This window comes from Bidens hawaiensis, unplaced genomic scaffold, assembly GCF_021521415.1.
Source record: "Bidens hawaiensis isolate Kalapana, Puna unplaced genomic scaffold, B.hawaiensis_p1.1 tig00065706_1, whole genome shotgun sequence".
Classification (NCBI taxonomy): Eukaryota; Viridiplantae; Streptophyta; class Magnoliopsida; order Asterales; family Asteraceae; genus Bidens; species Bidens hawaiensis.
The window spans coordinates 2,740-17,828 of NW_027501688.1; the positions used below are offsets into that span (position 1 = coordinate 2,740).

Consider the following 15,089-nt stretch of genomic DNA (forward strand, 5'->3'; position numbering starts at 1 on the left):
AGCGGAATCTTGATCCTTGGTAGTGCGCATGCATGGCGGCGGAGTGGTGACTCGTGGGCGCACATGCATGGTGGCGAAGTCTTGATCTTCGGCACTGCGCATGCATGGAAGCGGAGACTTGATCTCCGGTGGCGCGCATGCATGGTAGCAGAATCTTGATCCTCTGCAGTGCCCTTGCATGGCGGCGGAGTGGTGACTCGCGGGCGCGCATGCATGGCGGCGAAGTCTTCTGCGCAAAACCAAAGGCACGACCTACATGGTGGTTTCCGCGGGCTCTCATGCATGGCGGCGGAGTCTTCTACACAAAACCAAAGGCATGGAGTCGTCTTTCGAACTCACATGGTGGTTTCCGCGGGCGCGCATGCATGGCTGCGGAGTGAGGATCCGCGGGCGCGCGTGCATGGCGGCGGAATGATGATCCAAGGTCGCATATGCATGGCGGCGGAGTGGTGATCCGCGGGGCGCGCATGCATAGCGGCAGAAAGTTGAGCGCGAATGCATGTCGGGAGTTGAGCGCGCATGCATGGCGGAGAGTTGAGCGCGCATGCATGGCGGGAGTTGAGCGCGCATGCATGGCGAAGGGTTGAGCGCGCATGCATGGCGGGAGTTGAGCGCGCATGCATGGCGAAGGGTTGCGTGCGCATGCATGGCGGAGAGTTGAGCGCGCATGCATGGCGGGAGTTGAGCGCGCATACATGGCGAAAGGTTGCGTGCGCATGCATGGCGGAGAGTTGAGCGCGCATGCATGGCGGGAGTTGAGCGCGCATGCATGGCGGGAGTTGAGCGCGCATGCATGGCGGGAGTTGAGCGCGCATGCATGGCGAAGGGTTGCGTGCGCATGCATGGCGGAGAGTTGAGCGCGCATGCATGGCGGGAGTTGAGCGCGCATGCATGGCGAAAGGTTGCGTGCGCATGCATGGCGGGAGTTGAGCGCGTATGCATGGCGAAAGGTTGCGTGCGCATGCATGGCGGAGGGTTGAGCGCGCATGCATGGCGGGAGTTGAGCGCGCATGCATGGCGGAGGGTTGCGTGCGCATGCATGGCGGAGGGTTGAGCGCGCATGCATGGCGGGAGTTGAGCGCGCATGCATGGCGAAGGGTTGAGCGCGCATGCATGGCGGAGAGTTGAGCGCGCATGCATGGCGAAAGGTTGAGCGCGCATGCATGGCGAAAGGTTGAGCGCGCGTGCATGGCGAAGGGTTGCGCGCGCATGCATGGCGGAGAGTTGAGCGCGCATGCATGGCGGGAGTATAATTTATTTGAAACCCCAAAATGGGATAATATTGATGGCTATTATTTTAAGGGTGTACACAGCCTGTCATTCTCCTAGAAGATGTCTTTCCACATGAGTCAAAGATATGCAAATATGATGGTACCCACTGCAAAAAGAGTTGTACCTGTGTATTCCTTTTTTACACCCAATTTTTGCTTTGTGACTATAGATCTAGAACTTATTCCAGCATTGAACACTGAAAAATCAGATCTGGATCCGGCACCCATTGCGTATGAACGCAGATCTAGAGAGACAAACAAGAATATCGAACGTAACTGTTGCTCAAACGGAATCAGATCTGAAGGAATTAGACCCAAATCTAACCTCCGTCACTCTAGAAACACAGATCTGGACATGAAACGGGGAAGATTGAGGTGTGGTTCGTTACCGTCCCACGGATGGCGCCAATGAAGAAACATGAAATGAATCTGACCTGATCCAAGACAATGTTCCTCGGTGTTCGAGATAAACGAACCACGACTTCATCTTCTTCTCCGGTAGTTCGAGACCTGCCATAGAAATATGGGGGGTGTGGAGGTGACTGCTAAGAAATCTCGAGGATCTCTTGTTTACAGACACAAAAATGGTTATGGTAGTGGCTCTTATTGAGAACAACCACCCTTAATAAGGAGGTGGAGACCTCCTTATATAGGGAGCCTCATGGCCACCATCATGGTACCCTAATGGGCCTAGCCCAGTTAGGGTTACCTCCACAAAACCCCCTCAGCCCAATAATATTGTATTAGTCCATATAATAAAATAAGCCAAACATAATAAATTAAGGTCGTAAGCCGGGTTTAGTACCATACCCCTAAACTTTCCATTCGCCACCGGTGGTGGGCCCCAGTGATAACCATTCTCCCACACGATCTTAAACCACGCAAGTATCTGCCCCGCTGAGCCGCCCGATAAGATCCTCGAGCAGCTCCACCACAAACCATGACTTCAACTTTAGTGAAATTGTCTTTGTGGTCTAACGGAAGGATAACATAGGAGCCCGAGCTCGGGTAGCTACGGCCCCCACGCCCGGGAATTTTCGAAAACTTTTTCACGACTTTATGTCGTTTATAATCGAAAAGAATGGAGTCCCGGTTCGCGAAAATGAACAAATGTCCATCAGTTGATAAGTGCAAAAACGGGTACAAGTTGTTCCCTTTTGAGTTCCGTTCGTATGTTCGGTGCAAAAACGGAAGGTAGTATGGTTTACCCGAGCCCGATTTAGGGACGAACTCGTAACTAAATGCGGATTGTCCCCCGACAACAATAACCCCGTTTTCCTGTGGAAGATATAGACTCGATGAATACCACCGTCTAACTGATAACTCCCTCTTAAGCTCCATCCAATCGCACCGGCCATTAGCACATGGTCTATAATATCGAATGCGTCTCGATCCCGCCCCGTTACCCCCAGTCTGGAGCAAGCTTCCATTGCTCAAAAACGAGCCCGATGAGCACCACGTGTCGGTTGCAAGATGCAGAGCCCGAACCTTATTCCTCAAAATGTTATACTCCACCGAGTGTGCATAACACGATGACTCCCCTGACTCGCGGGACTCACGGGTCCTACACCTCCGGAGCCGATATTGTGACGGGCCCGCACTCGTTTGATCAAATATGACCACTTTGTTATGGTGTGTGACCGCCATGTGCATAGCTACAACGCCAGTGTTATTCAAAAGAAGTTTCCAATTCCATTGATTACTCGCGGTTATATTTCTACAAACGACTCGACCGCATAATAATAGAGCGAGTAAAACCCACTCGAGGGACGCACACAGGGGCCGTTTACTTTCCATGAGAGAATTATATAAAAAGAATGGGATTGTACTAAGGTATTTGTAGGTGAGAAACTGGATATAAATTTTGCAAATATATGGATTCTGTTCGATTATTTTGTTAAAAGAAATGCATATTGTACATCCTAAAGTTAAGAGCTTTGGTACAACTACTTTACAAGATCATATGAAAAACTTTCCCGAATCTTATGCTCGTTTTCGGGCCTGAATGAGCCAAATGTGAACCACCGGGTGCAGGAGATTCAGTCAATGGTGCCATGTTTAATAAAGCTTGATCCGGGTTTGAATGTTACTTCTACATATAGGGCATAGTTGAAGATCTATACCACATTCGCAACATCTCTGATAATAATAACAACAACAACAACAACAATAATAATAATAACAAATAAATAAATTGAGGAATTTGAAGGTTTATATGTAATGTGGTTGAGTTGTATGATGAAAACTGAAAATGTACCTGATGGCCACAGCCAAATGCCATATCTTTTGTGTTGGTTATGCAAATGGGGCAAAGCTGTAAAGAATGTACAATTAAAGATTAAAAATGTGTTTTCATACAGAGTTTAAAGTGTGATTGTTGTTGGATAATATATATGTGCAAATGTAGAATTAATTGGAGTTTGGGTGGAGTTGGTGCGGCTTAGGGGTGTTTATCAACTCATTACTCGTATAATTACTTATAATTAGCTTTTAGACGTAAGCTCAAACACCTCGAGGAGAAATGTTAATAATTTAATTGGTTAAATATAAGTTCATTAATAACAATAACAATATATAATAATAATAACGATAAACATGATAAAGTTGATAGATTTGTACTTACGTTGTTATCCGAGGTAGAAATACCATGAAAGCTTGTCTTAGCTGTGGTTTTCCTTTCCATAGAAGTGTGTTCGGTTTGTTGGAAACTAATTGACCGTGCAGGCTGCTTAGCCCCACCGAAAGACGCCGAACCATAGCTTGGTGGGGGTACAGAGACCCTGTCTATAGCTTTCCCGCGACAAGTGCTGAAAATAATATTATTGAAGGTTAATTTCATTCAAGTGAAGGGCTAACTGTAGTGACCAACTTTGGCCTGTTTTATAATTTAGATAACTTGTCATTTTTATTTAGATAAAAACCTTCAAAAAAATTGATTTAAGGTAATCCGTACATGCTACTCGGTCAAAAAGATGATGGTGTTTAACTTTGACCAAGTTGACTTTTGTCTTATGTAGCAATGATTTTTAACTTTGGGCTCAAAGCGAACCCAATACCAAAAATACGGGTTTTGAGTTTTTAAAAAACGCCCAGTTTCAGTTTTTTGGTGAACATTTACCCTAATATATTGAGCCCTAAAGTTGCCTTGTATTGTGAAGGTATCTCCATTAATGCTGAAAGAGCAAACTATGCTTCCTTTCTAGACGTATTTGTGTTCTTCGACATAATTTCTGTGAAATTCACAAACTAAACTGACAAAACCAACATGGTTCATACAGGCTCGTAAACGTCAATCGAAATGATAAAATGCTCTATTGAGTTTCGACTCGTTTGCTTATTTATAATGCATCAACCTCCTAAACAGTAAAGTTGAAAGAATATAGGCTTGTAAACAAACTAAACGAACATAAACGGGCCATGTACGTGTTCGCTCATTTAACTTTAACCAAACAAACGATAGAACACGGACAATCAAACGAATGTAGTTTCTTGTTTGTGTTCAATTGTTAAAAAAATGAGTGTGTTCGTATTCGTTTATGTTCAATCGTTAATAGTGTAAACAAACGAAACACGAATGTACAGCTGAAATTTTAGTTTCATAAAACTACACATTATAATGGGCCTACGAACATTAATGAACAGAAACGAACAAACTTAAATGAATGTAAATGATCTTAAATGAACGAATGTAAAAGAACGTTCACAAAAATAAATGAACATCGATCGCATATTAAATAAACAATCTTTCCACCAAATGGTTCACCGAAAGTTCGGTTCGTTTGCAAGGCTTATGAAAGATTAAGATTATTGTTTTAATAAAAAAAATTGGGATCATAACTAACATACTGTATTACTTATTAATTAAATATAAAATATGGGCAAAATGGATTTGTTGGTGAACCCACCCAGCCCGACCCACCCATTTGACCTGTTATGCAACTTGCCTGGAAATTGTCAAAAGATCGAGCAGGGATATTATCGTCAAATTCCTTCATCATGTCCCAGGATCCATCACCTGCTCCAACTAATACTATTGATAACGGGTATTCGGCTATTCGCTATAAAATATAAAAATAAAACCTTTTTTATTACAGTACTTGTTTAAGAACTTAAACATGTAAAAACCTAAAAAATTGAAAGTTAGTTGAGAGTTTACCTAGCTTTGACAATCGCCACGACTGTTCTCCTTTCTTGAGGACTTAGTTGACCACAGTCAGTATCAACACTTATTGTGACCTGTGTGCAAAGGTGCATTTTAGCAGACACGCAACATATGGACATGTGCAAGATAGTTGACCATGGTCGGTTGGGTAACGGGTCATTTCTAGAACAAAATGAAACAGTGCGCGTTGTATTTGGTTGACCCAGAAACACATTTTGTCCATTCTTTACAAATAATGACACATCAAATATTAATACCAATGTTGTAAAAGTAGGATTACAAGGCCTAGTACTCGTGAGTTTCTGTAAATCCGTCTAGTTACTAAGTATTGGTCAAATGTGGTCAACCTCAGCCAGAACCATATATTATCGGTGAACTTAGACCTATTTTAACTCAAAAAAATAAAACAAAATTCGTATTTTAATAATATTAACGAACAAATATCATTTTTTAATTAATTATTAGTAATCTATATTTATTATTTAAAAATGTATTTCTTTTATTGATATTGATATTCACCTATTTTGTTATAAATATTAATAAACTTATTATATCTGGCATATACATAATATCCAAAAATTAATTTTCTTTATATTTACCATGTCCGAGTACACCCAATTCCCCAGTCGGCCGCCTAGGGTCCGCCTAGCGCCTTTTGCAACATTGATTTATACTAAAACAATATTATTACAATAGCAATCTAATCATTTGAATGAAACGATATAAGAGGTTGTATGCATTAGACTTTAGGTGAATTTGACCCATTTTCCATGTTCCCCTTCCAATCATAAAATAGGTAAACCAGATGGATATTCATGTTTGAGACTCATGATAATTGCTAGTCTGAAACCAATAATGTTTTTCAACTTACCTGCCCGTTGGCAATGATCAACAAGATATGATATTGACCACCACTTTGTTCAACAATAATTGTAATAGCCATTTCAATAATAGGGGTAAATGATGTAGGTCCTGTCCACAATAAAAAATAATTTTCGGCCCAAACTTTCAAGCTTAAATTAAAAAAATCAAAGCTTGCACACCCTACCCCTAGTGTGAGATAGGGCTGTCACTTTTACCCGAAATTCGAAACCCAACCCAAAAAACCCGTATCCGAACCCGAACCCGAGCTAACCCGACTCGAAGAACCCGAACCCGAGAAAAGACTAACCCGAACCCGAACCGAAGTAATTCGGGTTGGTTCTCGGGTTTGATTTAGAAGATTTGGGTCAACCCGAATAAACTTTTAGTTTTGAAATTAAATATATTTTTATGTATAATAGGCTAAGTCTTAGTCACTAAAGTTATCAGAATCTGGCTCTAATCAACTGTTGTCATTCTAACCATTATGAATCGATTGCTTATTAATAATTTATGAATTCCGTTTATTACTAATAGCAACCATAAACGAACAACCAAATCACACCCGATTGAATACGATTGTGGTTCGAGTCAGTTTTACTCTTCTTTTGAATTGTTTTATCAAGTTAGGATAATTTATTATCTAATTATATGTGTTATAAGCAAAGAAGAATATTTTGTTTTAATTTTAACATTAGTTTTTAAAAAATTTTGGTTTTGTGTTTATATCTAGGATACACGAAACCCGATTAACCCAACCCGAAAAAACCCGAACCCGAAAAACCTGTGAGAGATTTGGGTCGGGTTTCGGGTCAAGAATTAAAACTTTGAAACCCGAATAACCCGACCCGAAAAACCCGAAACACGAAAAACAAACCCGAAGAACACCCCTAGTGTGAGAGCAATAACAGTATATCATGGTTACTGGTTGCAGCGGGTGGACATAGGGGGGTGTTTGGCCTAGCTTTTTTAACCAAGCTTATAGTGTTTTTAGCTTTTTTTTACAAAATAAGTTTAACTTGGTGTTTGGCTTAGCTTTTTAAGTTTATGCTTATTAGCTTATATAAGCTTATTTGAATATGGTTTTTTTAGCTTATTTGATATAAGCTTATTTGTTTAAGGGTGTAAATTACTCATTTGTCCTCAAATGGTGGTGGATTAGTAATTATTACTCTTAACAAATTAAAGAATGTTAGATTTAACAACTTATTAAGACACATAATTAACTTGTATAATATAAGCTAATCCAATCATTGTTCAATGTTTCTTTCATCTACCTCTTGCTGCTGTAGACGATGTTTTACGACTCGAATAATCGAATCCAATCATTGTTCAATGTTTCTTGTCATCGGTGATGTTCTGTTCATCTACAATCAAAGGTTATTGCTTTTTCTTTGTTTGATTATAAGGTACGTGACTTTTTTATGTGGCTTTTATTTACTCAACTAGGGTTAACGTGACTGGAAGTATTATAACCGATCAATAAATTCTATCACAATTGTTGGTGGTTGGTTTGATCGATTTTGTTTTTTTAGGTCAAAGGAACAAAACTCAATTGTTCTTCAAAATCAGTTTTAAAACCATCGGGTTTTTTTTAACAGGGAAGATGAAATCTCGCAAAGGGCATGGAATGATTAGGAAGGACACGACACCAAGAAAGATATAAAAAACCAGGTTTCTCTCTTTTAGTTGATAGATTTTCAAAAATTATACGTTTGGTTTGTGAGTTTTCATCCATTGTTGTATCTAATTTAGAGCTACAAATATCAGTTCGGGGTTTACAATTGTCTTTTACTTTTGTTTTAATGCATATTGATTTTGGTGGTTAACCCTTAAATAATGTGTTTACCAGCATATTTGAAATTGAGAAGTTATGTTGGTTTATTTTTAGTACACAAAGATTGGATTATAGTAAGCTTTCAGTTTTTATGATTTGCCCATCTTATATGTAGACAAGAATGCCCTTTGGAGAAAGCCAAAAATGAGCAGAATCTTGAATCGTGCAAAGGTTACCTGTCAAGAAAGTTTATAAAAGATTGTTGACGAAACTGTGGATACTCAATGGATTGTAGGAACCGTGTGGTACAAAGACTCACTAATTGCAACTTGCAGGTAACAAAATCTATTATGTATCGGGTAGGACATCCAGTATTATTACAATGAATGACTTTAAACCTCCAATAACATGAACTGTTTGCACAAGCTTAATCATGTTAACTTTGGGCACCCAAACCATTTAATCATCACACAACTTGCCATTTGCTTATTTCAATTTGTTTAACTTACCTATTTAAGCCTGATCATCTGGCCTATAAACTGAATCGAACAAACATGAAAACATGCATCTTCGTGTGTGATTATTTTTTTAGCTTTGACCAAACACAAACGTATAATAAAACAAAAGTTTTTGTTCACGTTTAAGAAAATGGGTATGCCCGTGTTCGTTTTTTTCTTTAACAGGTTTGATCAATTTGTCTCACTTTCTTATCTAAGCATGTTGTTGCATATTTAGTTTTTTTTAACTTATACTTATTAAAGCTTTATTGTATGTATGCTTATTTAATAGTTAATAATATTATGATATATATCTAATAAATGTTTTTTTTGTTACTGTAATGTATTTGTCAATATGTTTTAACCATTGTTAGGTCTATGCTCATTTAATTTTATATGTTTGTGTTTTTTTCAGCTTCAAGTGGCTCTCAGTTTGCTTTCAATGCCATTAGGCCATGTGTAGTGGAGGGGCTACAATTGGGGGCGAATTGTGACATGTGGCGCCTAGTCAGCATGAATGAGAATTTGTTTTTGGGGTGTAATGGTGTAGGGGCTACAAGTTGGGCCCACAGTATCTTTTTTTTTATTATTTTTTTTTATAATTAAACTAATAATAAAAACCAATTTATTTTAATAATTAAATAAAAATGCATTTAAATTAAAAACAAATACCAAAAAAATACATAACTAAAAATATAAAAAAACATAACTAAAAAAAATACTAATATTCATAATATTCGCGTATTTTTTCAATTCGTTGTCGTTGCAATAATGCTGCCTCTTCGTGTAACCCGGCCGCTTTGAGAGATTCGTATTCTTTACTCATTTCCCGCAATTTGAACATAGTGGTAATCTTTTCGTGTTGTTTGTTGGTTTCTCTTATGGCATCGTTGAATTCCTCGACAGACTTTTCGGTGTTCTAGCCCCCTTGTGTCCTTTTGTCGCCCAATCTCACGCCCACTACGTTTGGCCTTAGAGGTAAATATCTTTTAAATTAAAACTATGTAACCCAACACGACCCATTAAACTCATTTCTCTAACATGTGAAGCATAATATGATCGTTTTTAAGAAAATTTATCTCTTTTAATTGTTTTACATGTTTCACTCATTTTGTTATATTTATTGACTTTTGTGTATTATGTATGTTGGACCTGTTTCTTTTACAAGTGTTCGGTCTGATCTTAAGGTTCTGTATTGTTGTCTAACTACCAGCAATATAACTCCTAAAAGAAATTAGTTCATAGTATTGATTTTGTGGCAAGAGACTTATCTATATTTATATGATTTTAATCTTTTGACGGCAGAGTGCTCATATATGCTTTGGTAAATAGAAACTTCACATCAAATTCAGGCACACAAGCATGATTAACTGACCCAACCAGTTTGGAACCAATTGAAATCATCGGTTGAACTCATAGTTAATACATCTTTTAGTTATTTCAATGTTTCGGTATACAAAACTTCATTTTGGTCCTGTACAGAATCGAGTTTGGGACGGGTGGTTTTGGTAACCACTTAGGATTAAAAACGACACCGAGTTAAAATAATAAAAACCAAAAGAGAACTCACTTTTGTTCTTGGTTTTCAGTTTTATCGGTCCCGTTGTTCGAGTGTTGTTTAACTCGGCATCAGGTTGTTTTGGATTGGATTTGTACATTTTTTTATAATGTTTAATCGGGTTCAGGTAAGTCGGGTGTTTTTGATCGGGTTTCTGGTGATTCCGGTCTGGTTTGGTAATTAAGTTTTTGGTCGAGCTATTTTGGTAATAGGTTACGTTTAGCAGTAAACCAACCACTACACCTAATAACCAAAAACTTAACTGAATGCTACTTATTTTAGTTTTTATTTTTGGCTCTCCTTTTCGTTTGAGGGTTTTTAATCCGATTTAACTGTTATGTTAAAGTTTTATTTATTTATTTTTTAGTTTGAATTTGATTTATATTAGCTATAATGAGAACTGTAGTTATGTTTGCCATTCAAGTTAACATGTTGCAGGTTGGCTTTAAATCCAAAAAACTTTAGTAGTATGTGTTTGGTTTGTAGGTAGGGTTGCTTTTAATGTAAAGGGGCAAGCAGTTAGGAATTAGTCAATCGACATACTTTTTTTTTGTTGCATGAAGAGATGTTTGAACGTCTTAAATCACAGTAGTGAGTGTCTTTAAATCGTATGTTCCAATGAGCAAATGTCTTGAAACTTTTAACCGATTTTGGGAATATTTAACTTTGCTGCTGTTGAGAACTCTTAAATAATATTGATTTTTTTAATGTGTAGGTTATTATGTTCAAAATGGGATGCTGTATATTGAGGTTGAAGAAGGGTATCGGCCAGAAGAATATGGGATGTTCTATATTCATAAAACTATCGGAAAGAAATCACATTTATGTCATTGATTAAGACTTCTACTCCAATTTTTTCATAGAATTCTCTCAATGCAATTTGTTTGATTTGACTATGAAGAACTATAATTAGAGTTAGATTTAGTTGTGGGTTATTGGTGTACAATTTGGTTAAAGTGAAACTTGATTAAATTTGCATGGTTGATTTGTGAAATTTGTGACGTGTTAAAAGTACTAATTTGATGGTTTGAATAGCTTGTTTTGTCCATATAATTAGTTTTTAACTTGGTTAAATATTTGTATGATTTTAAAATTTTGATAGATTATATTTATTAATATGTTTTAAATTTTTTTTTAACCCGTGTATCACATGGGTATATAGACTAGTTTTATATATAAGCATAAGCTTAAAAGTAAAAGCTAGGCCAAACACCCCCATAGGTCTGTCTAGACCCTACCACGTATTCTTATTTTTCTTCGGTGTATTTGTGTGTGTTTGCAACAGAAATTGGATAAAACAAGCTTGATCGGAAGCAGATTGAATCAATTTAGAAGAAAGAAAGTTAAGGGAAAAACATCGTCAAATTTGACTCGAATCCTAAAGTCGTGTTTCAAAATTCATAAATTCAAAAACAAATCGTACTTCAGCAGAACTAATTGCAACTCATTCACATCAAAATCAAAATTGGAACCGAAAGCATGATGAATTGAGTGTGGAATACTAACCTTAGGTTGAAAAAAATATAGTGAATTGAGGAATGCACGTGAGGCTGAATTAAGTTAGCTTGATGATGTTAGTAGACCTTGCAATGGATTCATGGATAAAATCAGGGAAGCTAGCTTTATGTAATTTGTATCTTAGCCTCATACAATACGATAGATACAATACAAATGGTGCAACATGATATGGCTATGGCCTATGGGATATCTATCTAAAAATCACCGTTTTGTGTAGTGACAACTGCCAAAAAAATTAAGGGCGTGTTGAAAAACTTTGAATTTTACTTTTTTAGAAAACTCTTTTTTAACCATTTTAAAAAGTTAAATGAAAAGGATTTGTTTGATTGACAGACACATTTTGGCTTATTGGCTGTTTAAAAACATTAAAAAGCTAATAAGCATTTTCCAAACTTAGTCCCAAACATGCTCCAAGTTGTTGCTCCAGATTGAAACATCAACTGAGAAAAAAAAGATTTAAGTGATTGTCTTATAAAATTTTCCCCTTTGACAACTCATACTAGAACTTGTAGCCGAGTAATAATCTTTATTTACAATACAGCTAGTGATGGCGCTTTTTAATTCATTTTCATTTTTGTTGGGTAAAACAATCTTACTCACATCATCATCATGTATTTGAATACTTTACTCGATTTTGCTTGCAACTATTGCACGTTTACCCATTTTACTCTTGGTCGCCATTTAAGCGATAAAGCAAATTCGAATGAATTTTAAGTGTAAATTTACAATGTATGGAACCATGGGGTGCTAGACTGGCACGTCTCCAAAGGGAAGCCTGTACATCAATCCGTCTCGTAAGTTTTGATATGAGACCATCTTATAAGGAAACCCATCAGAGGTAAGTAACTTCCGTGACTCAATCTAAAGTCCCTTTTTTCGATCACATATGAGACTTGAACTTGGACTTGCCGTTTGTCTAAGATGGTGGGCTTGATGTGCCGACGTTTTCTACGCCACGGGTTGCCTTTTTTTCTTTGGGCTACCCGGGCTTCTCTATTCGTCGTTCAAAAATTTTAATTTTACTCCTGTATATTGCTGGGACGAGCCGTCGTCAGTCATCAACTCATTCACTCCGTATCTCCGCTCGTGTTTTATTTTATTTTGATCTTGAGTCAATGATTGGTAACTGTCACGAAGAAATACAATACAAGAACACGGACTAATCTAACCTATCATTCATCCACGCAACAGGTTCCTATCACTCTCTCATACCTCACTTTTAATTTCATCTCCATTCAAATCATGTAGACTGGGGCCTGAATCGATTAAACTACATATATACTGTTGAACAATTAGGGTTCCTTTTTAGTTGCATAATTGCCTTGAATTAATGTGCCCTTGATCATTTTAAAACAAATGCAGCGGTTCGGTTTATTCGGTTTGAAGATTTTTGAAGTCAGAACCGAACCGAATTCAGGTAGTTCAAAAAGTCGAATTCAGTTCGGTATTCGGTTTCGACTGAAGAACTTTTATATTTTAGTTGATTTAATATAAAAAGAAATATTTTAACTAGCTAAAATTAACTGGATCGGGCTATATAACAAAGCTTAAATAATCAGTTATTTGTTATTCGTTTTGAACCGAATTCATATTTTGCGAAACCATCTGGTTCAAATCCGAAGCAAAAATCTAATTTGTAATTCGGTTCGGTTTAATTGGTTTCAGTTTGATTCGTTTTTCTGTAAACCAAGTTCAGTAATGGTGGAAACTGGTGTTTAAGCTCATTTCACTTCAGTGCATTGATTTAGTCTAATTTGATCAATTAGCAGTAAAAATGGCTAAAACATGGATAGACACTGATGAAACCGCAAAACAAATGCTTACCAGAGTTCTTAAAGACAGACCATTGTTACACCTACCACCTCCCCTTCACAGGGTACCTCTTGGTGTCAACACCATCCTTGAGATCACAGGCCCGTCTCCTTCAGCCAAAACCGAGATCTTGCTCCACGTGGCAGTTAACTGCATTCTTCCCAAAAACCAAAACGGCGTGCAGTATGGTGGTTTGGAACATACTATATTATTCTTTGACTTAGATTGTCGGTTTGACATCCACCGTCTTTCTCAGATTCTGAAACTGAGAATAACCGAAGCCGGTACAATGCATAAAGCTAAAGATTCTCAAACTGAGTGTGATGAGAGTGACGTGTTTAAGGAGTGTATGAGACGATTTTTATACACGCGTTGTTATGATAGTTTTGAGTTTCTTCCGGCTTTGAAGGTGTTAGGCTATAAACTCATGAGCAATGGTGTTTATATTCTTATGATCGATAACATAGGGGCGTTTCAGTCAATTGACCGTGGCTTCTCGTCTTTACCCCAACAAAACCCGAGTAGGAAAAAGATTGGTGTTCAAACCGTGTTTGAAACCGTTGTTCAAGAGTTGAAGAAACTCGTGGGACTGCATTCGATGATCGTTTTAGCTACAAAAACGGTTTCCAATCAAGTTAAAAGTTCATATTCGAACCGGGTTTCGGGGGGTTTAAAGAGCGGTTATCGGGAGTTTATGCCATTAACATGGCAGTCGTTTGTTACACGCCGGATTGTTGTGAGACGTTTAGAACGGAAGTTTGGGGATAGAGTTTCTTATTCAGCAGAGTGGTTATTGCCGGCTTTAAGTGTCTCGGATGAGTTTGTTGTTTGTGACAGTGGGATTAAAGGTTTGTTGTGAGGATAGTAAATATTACGTATTGACTCGATTGTGGTTTTTTGATGCATGTTAAGTGTTTATAAAGTTACTAAAAATTTTATATTGTTATTGAAGTATATATTAGTTGTAATCATATAGTGTTAGCGTGGCCGATAGCTATTGATATCGAAGAAGTTTAGATTATATCATCATAACTTTCGGTTAAACTCGATGAGCGTGGCGCTGGTACCACTATTGGGTCATGTACGATCGCTAACTCTCTAATTCAAGGAACCGATATGTCACACCCCCATCTTAGGCCTAAGCGTGTGACTCGACGGTTGTTACCACATTTGTATATAATTCAGAGTTACGGGTTATTAGCGGAAGACTTTATAAAATGTGTGGATTTAAAGTTAAAATATTTACATTACAAAAGATGGAACGAAAGTTCCATATAAGTTTTACTTGTTTACTTGTTTTTACAAAACCATCTTATTTTCATATTCAAACAAAATATCCGAGCCATCGGATTCTTGAGCCTTCGTCCTTCAAGCTCTATTCTTGGTTACCCGCAAAATGTTATAAAAATACGTCAGCAAAGATTTGCTGGTGAATATGCTGACGCAAAAATATTTTCTTTTACTTTGTTACCCCTCGAGGGTTACGCAAGCCTCGGCCCATCTTGGCTTAGGAATAACAAAGTTAAAACAACATCATTATAAACTCGAGTCTCTACACTAGGTCACCCCAGCAAAACACCGCAACGTTTCGACGTACTTAGGTGCCATAAATATACACAAGGTCATTCTCACT

At 37.9% G+C, this 15,089-nt stretch overlaps 2 protein-coding genes and 1 pseudogene across 2 annotated transcripts; 1 reads left to right on the plus strand and 2 right to left on the minus strand.

Moving 5' to 3' along the window:
• Positions 1-2,069: 2,069 nt before the first annotated feature.
• Positions 2,070-3,068, minus strand: LOC143604540 (aldehyde oxidase GLOX pseudogene; annotated as a pseudogene).
• Positions 3,069-3,095: 27 nt separating this feature from the next.
• On the minus strand, positions 3,096-5,320 carry LOC143604541 (E3 ubiquitin-protein ligase RGLG2-like). The gene is made up of 5 exons (XM_077080983.1): positions 5,216-5,320; positions 4,390-4,501; positions 3,895-4,078; positions 3,529-3,585; positions 3,096-3,410 (listed from the first exon to the last, which is right to left on the minus strand). The coding sequence occupies exons 2-5, from the start codon at positions 4,437-4,439 to the stop codon at positions 3,330-3,332; spliced, it is 372 nt and encodes a 123-aa protein (XP_076937098.1). The 5' UTR covers positions 4,440-4,501; positions 5,216-5,320; the 3' UTR covers positions 3,096-3,329.
• An 8,025-nt stretch (positions 5,321-13,345) lies between these two features.
• Positions 13,346-14,519, plus strand: LOC143604544 (DNA repair protein XRCC2 homolog). The gene has a single exon (XM_077080986.1). It carries the CDS (start codon positions 13,419-13,421, stop codon positions 14,313-14,315), a length of 897 nt encoding a protein of 298 aa, XP_076937101.1. The 5' UTR covers positions 13,346-13,418; the 3' UTR covers positions 14,316-14,519.
• Positions 14,520-15,089: the final 570 nt, after the last annotated feature.

Excerpts from the sequence above, each read along its gene's own strand:
- LOC143604541 (XM_077080983.1), bottom strand. The coding sequence starts at position 4,439 with ATGGAGATACCTTCACAATACAAGGCAACTTTAGGGCTCAATATATTA. Across the intron at positions 4,079-4,389 it reads TTAGGGCTCAATATATTAGG|CACTTGTCGCGGGAAAGCTA; the intron begins GTAAATGTTCAC and ends TATTATTTTCAG. Across the intron at positions 3,411-3,528 it reads CATTTGGCTGTGGCCATCAG|AGATGTTGCGAATGTGGTAT; the intron begins GTACATTTTCAG and ends TATTATTATCAG.
- LOC143604544 (XM_077080986.1), top strand. The coding sequence starts at position 13,419 with ATGGCTAAAACATGGATAGACACTGATGAAACCGCAAAACAAATGCTT.